The sequence below is a fragment of the Schistocerca serialis genome, chromosome 6 (assembly GCF_023864345.2).
Source record: "Schistocerca serialis cubense isolate TAMUIC-IGC-003099 chromosome 6, iqSchSeri2.2, whole genome shotgun sequence".
Classification (NCBI taxonomy): Eukaryota; Metazoa; Arthropoda; class Insecta; order Orthoptera; family Acrididae; genus Schistocerca; species Schistocerca serialis.
In genome coordinates, this window is record NC_064643.1 from 532,512,578 (window position 1) to 532,527,685 (window position 15,108).

General features: G+C 39.2%; 1 protein-coding gene across 3 annotated transcripts in view; it reads right to left on the reverse strand.

Annotated features, from left to right (window-relative positions):
• Positions 1-15,108, reverse strand: part of LOC126485136 (aryl hydrocarbon receptor nuclear translocator homolog) — a 536,090-nt gene that overhangs the window by 25,230 nt on the left and 495,752 nt on the right. For all 3 annotated transcript variants that reach the window (XM_050108786.1, XM_050108785.1, XM_050108787.1), the window contains 3 exons: positions 14,222-14,350; positions 12,640-12,798; positions 4,283-4,433 (listed from right to left, as the gene is read on the reverse strand). In XM_050108786.1, the coding sequence (XP_049964743.1) occupies positions 4,283-4,433; positions 12,640-12,798; positions 14,222-14,350 (439 nt within the window). The remainder of the gene's footprint in view (positions 1-4,282; positions 4,434-12,639; positions 12,799-14,221; positions 14,351-15,108) is intronic.

Here is a 15,108-nt window from a genome sequence, read left to right on the forward strand (position 1 = left end):
TTCATCTCCCAATACACACTGCAGCCTACATCCTTCTGAATCTGCTTAGTGTATTCCTCTCTTGGTCTCCCTCTACGATTTTTACCCTCCACACTGCCCTCCAATATTAAATTGGCAATCCCTTGATGCCTCAGAACATGTCCTACCAACCGATCCTTTCTTCTAGTCAAGTTGTGCCACAAACTCCTCTTCTCCCCAATTCTATTCAATACCTCCTCATTAGTTACGTGATCTACCCACCTAATCTTCAACATTCTTCTGTAGCACCACATTTCGAAAGCTTCTATTCTCTTCTTGTCCAAACTATTCATTGTCCATGTTTCACTTCCATACATGGCTACACTTCATACAAATACTTTCAGAAATGACTTCCTGACACTTAAATCTATACTCGATGTTAACATATTTCTCTTCTTCAGAAACGCTTTCCTTGCCATTGCCAGTCTACATTTTATATCCTCTCTACTTTGACCATCATCAGTTATTTTGCTCCCCAAATAGCAAAACTCCTTTACTACTTTAAGTGTCTCATTTCCTAATCTAATTCCCTCAGCATCACCCGACTTAATTTGACTACATTCCATTATCCTCGTTTTGCTTTTGTTGATGTTCATCTTATATTCTCCTTTCAAGACACTGTCCATTCCGTTCAACTGCTCTTCCAAGTCCTTTGCTGTGTCTGACAGAATTACAATGTCATCGGCGAACCTTAAAGTTTTTATTTCTTCTCCGTGGATTTTAATACCTACTCTGAATTTTTCTTTTGTTTCCTTTATTGCTTGCTCAATATACAGATTGAATAACATTGGGGAGAGACTACAACCCTGTCTCGCTCCCTTCCCAACCACTGCTTCCCTTTCATGTCCCTCGACTCTTACAACTGCCATCTGATTGGGCACGAAGCAATTCTGCAGCTGGTTAAGCAGCATCTGCATCTGCTCATGCTGCTGCTGCTCCTTCTATATGTGCAACTGTTCCCGCCAGCACAGCACAGTAGAAATGATGGGCCCATCGTAGCCCAGAGAGAGAGAGAGAGAGAGAGAGAGAGAGAGAGAGAGGGAGCGAAGTGTCACACATGTAAGAACGTCCCTCATTCCATTCAGTACCTGCACAGCCAAACAATGCTGCTACCAACACTGTCAGCACAAGGTATTGTACGGACCAACGGTGGCTCAACAACAAGTTGGAGAGCAGACCTACAGCGGAGGCAACAAAAACTTGCGGCTCAAGTCAACCTATGGGGAAGCCGAAAGTCTGAAACTGCAAAGAGACATGCCCAGGAATGAACAAGACACATGACAGGCATGGGCAGCTGACAACTGAACACACACAAACAGCATATGGCACAACGTGCAATTTGAGGTCTGCAGTGGTTGAACTCAGCGTTAGAACTGCCCCCTCCCAAGTTAACTATTCATCTACATCTACCCGATTACTCTGCTATTCACAATAAAGTGCCTGGCAGAGAGTTCAATGAACCACCTTCAAGCTGTCAATTGCTATTGCCTGCAGGTGAACACTTCTATCAGCAGGTCTGCTCAGACAACTCATCATGTATGCCCTCCAGCGTATGCCTTCCATACCAGTTGTCTGCACTAATCTGCTGTGCTACCCATGCCAGCACATCTGCATCCATAGCAATGTTCACTGGCAAGGATACTAAAGAAACAATGGGGTGAACTGAAACGAAACTTTAAGAAAAGAATTCAAATAATTGCTTGTCTATGTTGATAATGTACCAATCTAACAGAGAAATTATGAATTTCGATGTTGGTGACACTGTCAGTAGGTGTTCTGTTCACTCTCGGACAAACATTCAACACGGTACTGAATTTATTTACTATGAATTTTACTTGTGAATACCAATCTAAATTGTGTTGTTTTAAGTACATGATAAGCAAATGTACAATACTATTTCATTAACCAAAACTTAAATTTTAAGGTGTACTTTAATCTGACTCTTGTAACTCAAAATTTGGGGTTGTATTTTCAGAATTAGTGGGGTGAACAGAAATAGTAATCATCAGTGCTTCTTCAGAAGAAGAACAAGAATTTGACAGCAATGATGAACCACCTTCCACTGTTCTCAATCCAGGAGATTAAGCTAAAGTATATGGAAAAAGTAAGCAGTCATTTAGATTGTATACATGTAAAATTTTATTTAGAAGTAAAAAGTTATATTGTTGTTTTTTTGAAAAAACAAGGCCGATTAAACACATTTATTTTAACAGATGAGGAGTCATTTTTTCATCTGTTGTTCAAAGTTCTTCATTACTTCTGGGGGAATGACTTGTAGACTCAAACACATCATTTTTAACATGATGCCAGTGACTAAACGGATTAACAAACTAATGTTACAATAAATTAATAAAAGATGCAAAAATTTTAAATTGGAAAACAGAATAAAAAACACAATTCATGCAATATTTTAAGTCTGTATTGAATAATTTTTTTTTTAACCAGATACATTTTGTTTCTTATTCTCCCAGACACAAAACAGATATTGACATGTCCCTACTCATCCCAAAGATGAATAAATAGAAAAAATAGTAAGTTTAACACTGAATGGTGAATAGAAATGCCAAGATTTTTATTTTTAATGTTATAAAAACACGAGTTAGATCCTAAATCTAATTATAAATTACACGCAAGACCTATAATCCGATATAATTTTGCTTTTCATATTTCTTTTCAAAATTATCAAGTTGAAAACTGTTTCTATTCACCCCATTTTACAATATCTATTCCAAACATAGCTTTGGAAAATGTACGTGGTGGCTACGACTTCAATGTCCTATGTTTCTTACAGCAGTTCACAGGTTGTCTGCAAGCAAACTTGCAACACTGGAGTATGTGCATACATTACAACTAAGTAGATGTCTCTTAGTTCATTCTAGCTGTCAGGAGTCTATACGTCCATAATTTTTTGAAGAAAGTGGAGTGCCTTCGTCTACCTGAAAACGTAAGTTCCTGGTTGATTTGTAAAGTAATGAATATTACTTGTTGCATGGCCTGTTTCAAAATGTTTGTGGCCGGTATTGTTTTAATGGACAGAGAGCCATAAGCAGGTGCAGAGAGTGGTCTCTGAGATTGGTTATACAAGAAGTAATTTTTCACTCTGCCTTGGAGCTGAAATTCCCTTGCGGAATGAAACTCAAAACTTTGTTTTTCACAAGAAATGCTCTTGCCAACTGAGCTGGCCATGCATGATTCATGAGCTGCGTTCACTTCATCAATTCTGTCACTAACTCTCTCCTGTTTTCCAAACTTCACATAAGCTCTCCGGAATGCTTTGCTGGGGCAGTACTTTTGAAGAAATGATGTCGCAGGGAAATGGTTTAATGGCAATCAAGGTACGGTTTACAGACTGTTGTCAGTTTCACACTGCAGTGGCTTGTGCATTGTTTCAAAATATCGTGGCAAGTTAAAACTATGTACCAAAGAAGGACTTGAACCCAGAGCATTGTAAGAGCACTCCCCGTGATATGCAATCTTCTTGGGCCTTGGCCCTTGTGGGAATGTAATAACTGCTTTGGTCAATGAGAGCAATAGGGGCAGACAGACACCATTAATGTTTTAAGACTGGGCAATTAATATTTACTCACGTGTTCTACAGGTACAAACACAACATAATGTTTCATCAATAAGTGAAAACAAAGAAGATAGGAGGAGAGGAAGAAGAAATTCCTGGTGTTTGAAACATATGGACAAACACCAGTGGCAAGTTGAAGTGCTGAGCTGGACTGTGGGAGTACTTAGGTAGTGTAAATAGTAGTGTACTGCCTTTGAAAAGCGGGTATCTGGTTTAGAGCCTCATCTGGCAAACAGTTTTAATCTGTCGCAGATTTTCAATTCAAAGTAGAAATTGTCTGACTTCTTCTGAAAGAAGACTGTAAAAAAAAAGCTACAATCAAGAGAATGAAAGAGGAGAACAACAGGCTGTTAGTTTTATACAAATTAAAAATGTATAGTTATGAAGATGAAAGATTAATTAAAGTTTAGGGAAATAATGTTACTATAAGTAATATGTGGAATTATACAGCTAATAACTCTGTGGTAGAGAACATTGTGTCAAGACTTCACACAGATCACTCTCTTTATATGAGTGTATTCATTTCTGTGTGCATTCTTGAATCAATAACTATGATAAGAGGAAGAATAAATAAATACATTGAAGGGTATACAACTGCCGAAGGAAAGAAATTAAGATCTAATATTTAAAAAATCTGCTATCTTCAGCAAATATTGGTAAATATAGTGTAGTTAACCAAACTAAACTTACTTGGCACTCGTATTTGTACACACAATATACTCCACTTCATCAGTGTATGGGTTAAGGAAAGCAAAAGCAGAAGTCCGTAGCCACACCCATTCTCTGCTCTTTGCACGAAAACGATACATGACTGACATGACCTGTCCTTTCAGCTTCAGAACTGCAAGTAAACAAAATAGCAGTAGACATTTTAAACATACAAAACAAAATTGTGGTACAAATATACCAGAAATTATGATACTTTTTTACTAACTGATTTGTGGTTTCTTGGTTAAATGTTGTACAGATTCAGAATTTTATGACATGTGAAAGAATAACAGTAAACATAAACACTGCAGATACTGACGCAAATTACCATATTCAGCAGTATCTGTTCTAAAATGTGATGACAGATTTGTAATTAAAACAGTTACAAATCATAAACAATATAATAAAACCAGTAAAATTAAAAAAAGCTCAACTTCTCTCTAGTTATGGGCATTTATACTTTCACAAATGGTTCAAATGGCTCTGGGCAGCATGGGACTTAACATCTGAGGTCATTAGTCCCCCAGAACTTAGAACTACTTAAACCTAACTAACCTAAGGACATCACACACATCCATGCCCGAGGCAGGATTTGAACCCGCGACTGTAGCAGTCGCGCAGTTTCGCACTGAAGTGCCTAGAACCGCTCGGCCACCACGGCCGGCTATACTTTCACACCTTTCTCATTTATGAACCTTATATTACATTTATTTCTTTTTAACAACAATATTATGAAACAGACAGATTGCTACTCACAATATAGAAGAGACACTGAACTGCACACAGGCACAATGAAAAGATTGCTAGACATTTAAGATTCTGCTCAAAAGGTCTTCTTCTCATACAGAAAACACATGTGTAGGACACCAGTCTCTGGCTGTGGTGGCCAGACTGCAGACAGCAACTGTGCCTGATGGGAGCAACACTCTGGCCTGGGTGTGAGGGCAAAAAGGAGGGGAGCTGGGTAGGGGTGGGGGAAGGTGTGAAGCTGCTTGAGGGAGCGTGCAGGGACATGGAGGGGAAAGGGTAGGGTTGCTAGGTGCAGTTTGGGGGGGAGGAGGGGGGGGGGGAGAGCAGAAAAGGAGATAAGCAGAAAAAAAGTAGTGGGTGCATTGGTGGAATAGGCACCTATGTAGTGTTGAAGTGGGAACAGGGAAGGGGATATATAGGTGGACATGGACTAGCAAAGATTAGGGTAAGGGGGGTTACGGGAGAATAGGATACAAATAGGAAGGATAGTTTCCACCTGTACAGTCCAGAAAAGCTAGTGTTGGTAGGAAGGATCCAGACAGTTCAAGCTTTGAAGCAGTACATCATGTAGGGCAGCAGCTTCAGTAACTGGCTGGTCCAGTTGTCTTCTGGCCACAGTTTGGCAGTGGGAACTCATGTGGACAGACAGCTTGTTAGTTGTCATGCCCACGCAGAAAGCAGCACAGTGGTTGCAGCTTAGTTTGTAGATACATGGCTGCTTATATAGGTATGACATAGGAGTGTTGATGGCATAGGAGATAACTGTGAGGAGACTGTGGTAGTTGGTGGTGGTGGGAGGACGTATGGGACAGGCATGGCATCTAGGTCTATTGCAGGGTTATGAGCCATGAGACAAGTTATTGGGAGCAGATGTGGAGTAGGGATGGACAAGGATATAGTGTATTTTTGGTGAGTGGCAGAATACCACTGTGGGAGTGGTGGGATGGATAGTGGGTAGGATATTCCCCATTTCAAGACATGACAAGAGGCAGTCACAATTCTGGCCGAGAATATGAATCAGTTGTTCCAATCCTGGATGGTACTGAGTCATGAGAGGAGCGCCCTTCATGGCTGAATGGTACGTATATTGGAGGTGTTAGGTGACAGGAGAAACAAGACATGGGAGATTTGTTACTGTACAAAGCCTTTGGTATATTTGGAATTGAAATGCTCATCACCTAAATGCAAGATCTACCCCATAAGTCCTCCTCCTCCTCCTCTTCCTGCACCACCACCACCACCACCACCTGTTCCACAGACATCTTCTATCTCATCAAAGACAGGGCTAACTGTGAAAGCAGCCATTTGACCTCTAAACTAAACTGCAACCACTGTGTTGCTTTCTATGTTAACATGACAGCTAACAAGCTGACTCTGCATGAATGACCATCAACCTACTGTAGCCATGAGACAGCTAGACCAACCAGCTACTGAACATGCTGCATAAACTGACTGCAATTGTTACTGCAAGAATAAATTACAGCAGAAAAACCCTTTGTGGAGGTAATACCAACAGATGTCCCTAGATCACAGGACGAGGGAAAGTTCGAGAACTGCATTGAATAGTGATCTTTTATTCATGTATTAGTTGCAGCTGTTGGATATGACCTACACCCGAGAAGGTAGCACACCGCATTTCACTACTGTGCAAGCACAGCACTGTGGAAGGGTTGGAGGGGGGACAGTGACGCCCGACCACATGGTGGGGAGCAGTGAGCAGGCAGCAAATTTCATTGTGCTGCCAGCTATGGGAGTCTATATTGCATACTTTGGCTGTTTATGAACATCTGCCGTGTTTAAACTGCAGTTGGCCTGAATCCATCTGTACTCAGAATCGAATAGCCTTTAAAATTGGACAAATACTCAACAACAGCGTACAATTCTGAAGGAGGTGCTGAAAGTCTAGATTGAGGCCAGTTCCATATTTTCATATTTCATGCACCAATGTTGTCAACACGCACAGTGAGGTATGATGGGAATGATAGGGAGTGTGGCAGTTCCTTGTTTTACAAAGCCAATGAGAGAGTGCTGGGCACAAGGTATATTTTGAAGCAACAGATACTGCAACATTCTCACATCAATAAAGAAGCGAAAGCCACTATGTTTCAGATTCCACTGTAACCACAGCCACAGAAATCACATAATATCTGGAAAAATAGCCAAATATTTGAGACAACAAAGATATAAGTTTCACAGCTGTCCTGTTTGGACAGTACCACAGGCTGCAGCCCAAGTAAACAAAAAAAGCAGTAAAGATAAAAATGAATGAAAACCATTTCTTTTTGTCTATTTTATTACTATTGCATTATCAAAATGTGAACAATGAATAAATGGTCTAAGTATCGAATAGGTGTAATGTTACTTGTTAGCAAAGACCTCATGTCGACATAAGTTTGTAATTTTGATTAAACAGAATACATTCAAAAACTTTTTTTTTTACAGAGCATTAAAAACAAGGGGGGGGGGGGGTCTTATATTCAGGGTCATCTTATACTCAGGTAAACATGGTACATTAGATCTTTGTACCACATGTTCCATTTAAGCTAAATAGTGCAAGGAAGTGAATGGTCCTTGAGAATACAAATAACAATAAGAATAGAGAGAGTAATTACCTGAGGACACAATCTTCCAACAATTAAGCTGATAAAAGAACCTCTTGTCCATGTTAATATTGCTCCACCATTGGTAATTATTTTCCTATAATTATTATTAGCTTTCTGCTTGAATATACGGATAGCAAGTGTTACTGACAGCCTCTCATTACAAAAACAGTTAATATTTCTTCGGTGTTGTTCATGCCAAACCACTCTCACACTGCTTCCTAAATTGCATTACTGCTTGTTATCTTATTTGCAAAACACAATTTCAGCATCAAGAAGTCATTCCCAATAGTTAACCTTTTTTATGAACTATGCTACTACTTGGTACAACTTCGCCTAACAAGGCTGGTGACAATTTCCTTTTACTTAATTATGGTTTACTTGATTACCAATAGAACCTTGGTTCGATTCCCATTTGTTATGCTGCTGTTTTCTTTCAATAGATATCTTTAGAGAAATAAAAACAGTGCGATACTTTTCCATTATGCACGATCATGGTCGAACACCATATTTAACTGACTATAAGATGCTACTGACTATAAGACACACCTTAATTTTTAAGTAATTTCTTAAAAACATAACATTTTTATCAATGATATGGATATAATAGAGGGAAACATTCCACGTGGGAAAAATATATCTAAAAACAAAGATGATGTGACTTACCAAACGAAAGTGCTGGCAGGTCGATAGACAAACATACACACAAAATTCAAGCTTTCGCAACCAACGGTTGCTTCATCAGGAAAGAGGGAAGGAGAGGGAAAGACGAAAGGATGTGGGTTTTAAGGGAGAGGGTAAGGAGTCATTCCAAACCCGGGAGCGGAAAGACTTACCTTAGGGGGAAAAAAGGACAGGTATACACTCGCACACACCCATATCCAACCACACATACACAGACACAAGCAGACCCACATCCTTTCGTCTTTCCCTCTCCTTCCCTCTTTTCCAATGAAGCAACCATTGGTTGTGAAAGCTTGCATTTTGTGTGTATGTTTGTGTTGCTTCATCGGGAAAGAGGGAAGGAGAGGGAAAGACGAAAGGATGTGGGTTTTAAGGGAGAGGGTAAGGAGTCATAAATATGTCTGCTTGTGTCTGTATATGTGTGGATGGATATGTGTGTGTGTGCGCGCGAGTGTATACCTGTCCTTTTTTCCCCCCTAAGGTAAGTCTTTCCACTCCCGGGATTGGAATGACTCCTTACCTCTCCCTTAAAACCCACATCCTTTCATCTTTCCCTCTCCTTCCCTATTTCCTGATGAAGCAACCGTGGGTTGCGAAAGCTTGAAATTTTGTGTGTGTGTTTTTTTATTGTGCCTATCTACCAGTGCTTTCCCGTTTGGTATGTGGTGGTGGTGGTTGTTGGGACGTTTAAGGGGGACTAGTTTGGTAAGTCATGGAATCTTTGTTTTTAATATATTTTTCCCATGTGGAATGTTTCTTTCTATTTTATTGATAGAATAGGTTGTTTGTTCCGTAAGATGGGAATGCACACCAGCTTTCAATCTGGCATGCCACACAAAAATGTAACCTGTTTACCCAGCTGGGAATTTACAAAAGCTAGTGTGGCACTCATGACAATTTCTACATCTGACGGATGGGCAGATCATTTAACAAGAGATTCAGGAAACACATTCTTCCTAACGACAGCAATGCCTCGTCATTGAAGTCTCACCTACACAGAAAGAGCCATGTTACAAAAGACACTGATGACACTCTGCACATATTTCTTAAAGTTGATAAAAATGTCTCATGAATATTTTAGAAAAGATTGAGATTTATAACCATAATAAACACCCAGAACAAATTGAAAACAAAGAGACGAAGTTGAAAAATAACTGATTTGTAGACCATTTCTGTACAACTTTTGAAACAGGTACAATTTTATGCTGTTTTCCCTTGGGCTATAAAAGTGTATAAGATTTAACTTTTTATAATAGACCTTCCTGCCACAAGTGGCTTCAAATATAATTGTTGCCAATTATGTGAACCTTCCTCCTACGAATGGTGTATGATTACCATATACTTGAGGCAGTTTTGTTTTATTGTGTTGTGTCCATATTTGTATCCATTTTAACCTTTTGTTTATTATCTATACTAAAGTTTTAAAAGTATCCCTTTTGCAAGATAATGTGCAGCAATTATATGAAATGGTCTCACTGGCTGTGCAAGCATAGCATGCAGTCACCTGTCAAACTGGTAGAAGACTTTGAGAATACTGTCTTTGTTTCAAACATGTAATTTTTTTTCTTTTTTTTTGCCGACTTTTTACTCCCTCTCATATGGAATGGAAAGATTTTTTACATAACTTTTAGTTTAGGAATAGGCAGTAAAGCCCTTGATCAAGTGTTTATTTCTTTTGTTTAACCGTAAAGATGACCCATTGTAGTGCCCCCAGAATTTTATGAAAGTCTGGAGACACTTGTGTTACAGCTGTTTCAAACATATGTTATTTTAAAGCAGGGCGTAAGGATGAGCATGGGATACTGCACCCATTTATTGTATGTGCAAGCGAAACTGGAAGGGTGATAATTCGTCGGTGCTGGCAAGTGTTCGGCACGACCTGCCAAGAATAAGAAAATATGGCCCGGAACCTCTGTGGCCGGTTGCAAAGAGTAATGTAGCATTGTATTGTTAAAAAACAAATGGAGAAACTCAAAATAGTGATTGTTTATTAGACATTGAACTGCGGTTGAGAGTACGTGGACTGGACGTGGATAGTCAGCCGTGATAAAAGCTTATGTATTAATTGTGTTCAAAAATGTGTAATTAACTGATTCTGGGTGCCCGGTAATGTGTGGGCTTACGTCATAAAGTTTAGTTGTTTTTTTGTACAAAGTGGAAATAAATATGTTCTGGTACATTGAATGATATTCCAAGGGTAGCGTATTTTTTAAATAAGAAGAGAGAGAGCGAGAGAGTGAAAATTTCCCCTTCCTAGCAGTGACATCTTCGGAGAAGTGTCCAGTGCTAGCAGAAGACATTGGCACTGCAAGAAAGCAGAACCAGCATTCTTCAACAAGTAAGTCCATGAAAACGCTTAAGTTGTATAGAGAGAGCTTAACATTACACCGTGCCACTGCAGCAGACAGGCACTATGAAAATACTGTTACACATTAATAGCTTTCGGCCAAAGTCTTCTTCAGCACAGAAAACACACACACAAGCTAGCACACCTCACACATGCATGACCACTACCACTGGCAGCTCCGACCGGAATCTGATAGGAGTTGCCGGTGGTAGCCGTCATGTGTGCATGAGGTGTGCTTGCTTGTGTGAACGTGTGTGTGCTTTTATCACTGAAGAAGGCTTTGGTCAAAAGCTATTAATGGCTAACAGTCTTTTCGTTGTGCCTGTCTGCAGCTCAACAGATCATCTTTACGGTGAGTAGCGATCTATCCTTTTCCAAATATTGTTGACATTCCAGCCTGGAGTTTCCATTGTTTGATTTTCTTTTGTTTACACAATTTTTTTTCTCTGATGACACAACTGTACAGTTAAATTTGCTGATATGTATGCCATCTGATTTTTAGATGTTGATAATATCATGTGTAGTTTTGTTTTAAATGGGACCCAACAGATTCAGTGTGACTGATGCTGGCACATCGACAAAGACATGTTAAGTGTTGCATTTTTTTCATTTTACACATCTGTGTAAATAAAGTTTTAATGTAATCTGAAGGTAATACCAAATGTAATTCATATCATTATGGTTTTTATCTGAACTGTGTTAACTAGTGATGTATATGCAAGTTGTGCCAATTATAATCACATTTATAAGCAAACTTGGTGATAGCTTTAGGTGAAATGTAAGATATGTGATTACAGTTTTTCACTGTGACGGCGGTGTTTACAAGATTTTTATGTATATTTCTGATTTTATTTTTCTATTCTTGAATCTGCTATAACTTTCGTCATTTGTTTCACTGCCAGGCAGCTTTAAAATGTTCAAATGGGTGAAATTAGCTAATAGTGAAAAAATCATCAAATAAAGTGTTTATTTCAAAAATAAAAACAGTATACACAGAACAAGAACTTATCTGAAGAAAGAATTATAAGGGCAACATTGAGTTAAAATGACTGGCATTGGTAGGAATTTGGATCTGACAATCTACTGGCCACTCCACGAGGAGAGGAGTCTATATCACTAAACATTAAGACATGGGGCAGGGAGTAACACTGCTTCAGCAAAACAACTTCGCTCACTGCCTCAACCTTTCCAGGAACTTGCTGGCAGTGTTTGGCTACACACACGAACAGCCCAGATCTGAATACCTGCAGTCAACAGGACCAGTCGGCACACTGGTCACATGTCAGCACAGCCCTTAAGTCTTCAGCTAATACCATCATTTAACATTCTGTGAGTCTTTGTGTCACTTGCAATACACTCCGTCAAGAGGACAGCAGTCTTTGACTAATCATGTTGTCAGTGTGGGTATGTCCGTATTTGTTCTGATAAAGCAATTCGTTAAGCATCAAACATTGTACGACATACATGTATGAATGGGGACATTGCGGTCTACAGTGGCTGGTTCCATCAATCCTCAGTAAGATATAAATAACGGCTCTTCCCAGTTCTTGGTAGATTCATTCATTTGTGTGTGTGTGTGTGTGTGTGTGTGTGTGTGTGTGTGTGTGTGTGTGTGTGTGTGTTTACTGCTGTTTGCAAAAGCATCAAAGCCACCAAAATCTGTGTGACTAACTGCAAGGATAGCTAGTCATCCAAGTACTACCTCCAGAAACAGAAATTACAGGAATAGAAAAACCAAAATACCATTCTCTAAATACATTGCGCTTTGGGGCCCACAATAATGTGTTGTTTATCTGGGGCACCAGTAACTACAATTGTAACTGCTTTCAAGCTCCTGTAAACAGGAAAATAAGGTTGACATTTTCTGTAACATTTCCTTACATTATCTGATAACAATCTGTGTTACATGGAACATTATATTCCTAAAGATTATGACTTATCAAGTATGTGGAGCTCACCTTGTTCAAAGCTTTCCTTCATGTGTGTTTGGTCTTCTGGGTGAAAAAACTCAAAACATGACTTTCCTAAAAGTTCTGGTGGTGCATACCCCAACAATCCCATTACCCGCTGATCAACGAACGTGAATTTTCCCTCCGCAGAATGTCGAGAAATGAACTCTGAAACACAACATTCAAAAATAAAAAGATTTGCAATGAATATACTGTTCAAGATTAATGTATACTTAATTATAAGGTGTGTGAGAAAAGTAGTGAGACTGACAACACTGCAAGTGATGTGGCAATGCTGCATTGCTCTACTTGTGTAGAGTGCTGTGATCATCCATTCCCGATGCTCAGTCTCAGTTTCAGCTCAATACAGCCATCACGTGATTTCTGAGAGCACAATCAGTGAATCTGTATTTTTGTTACATGTTACGAAAGCGATACTGCGGAATTCAGAGCAATGTTATACCAGCAAGCTTTGTGTTAAACTTGTGGAATTGGCAAGTGTGACCTTTGAAAAGTTGAAACGAGTCTATGGGGAACACTTATTATCTAGAACATAAATTTTTCGCTGGCTCAAATCATTTTTGGAAAGCTGAGAACGAGTCGAAGATGAATCTCACTCAGAGACACCTTCAACTTCAAAAACTGATAAAACTGTTGAATGTGTGCGTTCTCTTGTGACACCAGACCAATGTTTAACAACAAGGACCTGTTAAACACTTTCACCGTATATCAAATTCTGATCAACGTTTTGCACATGGGAAAGGTTTGCGCCAAAATGCTGCCGTAAAACCTAACAACTAAGCTGAAGGTCAATTAAAGAAATGTGTGCATTGATCTTCTCAAGAGGATTGCCAATGACCACAAACGGTTCAGTCAAGTGATCACAGGTGATGAATCCTGGATTTTTTAGTATGATCCTGAGACAGCAAAGTGAGGAAGGGCAAATTCCAACCCATAACATATGCATGAAGTGATACCACTCGCAAGTTAAATGGGACAGTTTATTTTAATTCTGAGCAGTGATCAGAAAAATTCTAGGTTCTTTGATGACATGAAAAGAAAATGACTTATTAAACAGCAAAGGACCACATCAAATAAGTTTGGGAGAATGCTTTGGGCTTTGGGAAGAATTAAAATAAAGTAATTTCTGAAGAGGTCCAAATTATACAGATGAGATTAATTCATCTGCATCATACAAGTACATTGACATTTGGGATTACAGATAGATTTCCTTCTGGGCCACTCATTCACAAATACAGAGTGAAGGCAACTGCATGAGACTCATGGTGGTTCTATGAATGTGTTCCTCAAAGTAAAAGTAGTTTGTATGATGGGATATACAATGAAATTGATAGGAAGTAACAGAAATGAAAAGTTTTCAGAATGAAAAAAATTTTGTTACAGCAACTCCATGGAAGCAGGCGAAAGGAGTTGACGTCACAAACATACATGTGATTGGCAACAAGGCAATGAATACAGTTCAATTTTTTTCACTTTTCATACACAACGCTGTTTTCAAAAACTGTGTCTGATACTGAATCTGTCTACAATGAACTTAAAAAATATCAGTGTTCAGCAAAAATTGGCATACCTGCATTGCTATTGGAACCAGTAAGATCACTCGTGTTGGGAGTGGAAGTAACCTGCAGCCTGCCAATAGCCACCAAACAGCAATGAGAACCATGCCCATCCTCTTCACCACCTCGGTCCATTTGTACACCTGGTGATGACAGCAGCGAATTTTAACATTATTAAGATAATCTCTGTTCTTTACAAGGTGAGCAAAGAAAGTCATGGAATTACCTATAATGAGTTTACAGTACAGCAATAATATACTGTTTACATTACTAATTCATTAGTACTACAGCTTCATTACATATTGGATGTAGTTTATTTCCATGCATTTTTCTCTTTCTTTCCTGTGTTGTCATAAATTTCCAGCCATTTTATTATTCTCTACAGGAAATGTAAGATAGTAATTTCCTGTGATGCTATTTATAAGCATTGTAAGACTAAAAGAGAAAATAGGTAGACTGACACACACACACACACACACACACACACACACACACACACACACACACACACACACACACACACACAGAGAGAGAGAGAGAGAGAGAGAGAGAGAGAGAGAGGGGGGGAAGAAGGGGGGATAGAAGGAAGGAAGCTACTTTAAGATTTTTTGTGCTGTCTGCATTAGAGATGGAGTGCAGGCTTGGACTGGAGAAGGAAATTGGCATTACCCCTTCAAAGTAATCATCCCAGCATTTGCTTAATAGATTTAGGAAAGTCACAGAAAACCTAGAACTGGATGATTGGAAGTGGATTTGAACTGTTGACCTCCTGAATACAAGCTCACTGTCTTGACACTGTGCAACTTAACTAGGAGAGAGAGGGAGGGGGATGCACATTTAGATATGAGATAAATACACGATAATAGATATTAAATGCTACCACATAACTTTGTGCATTATA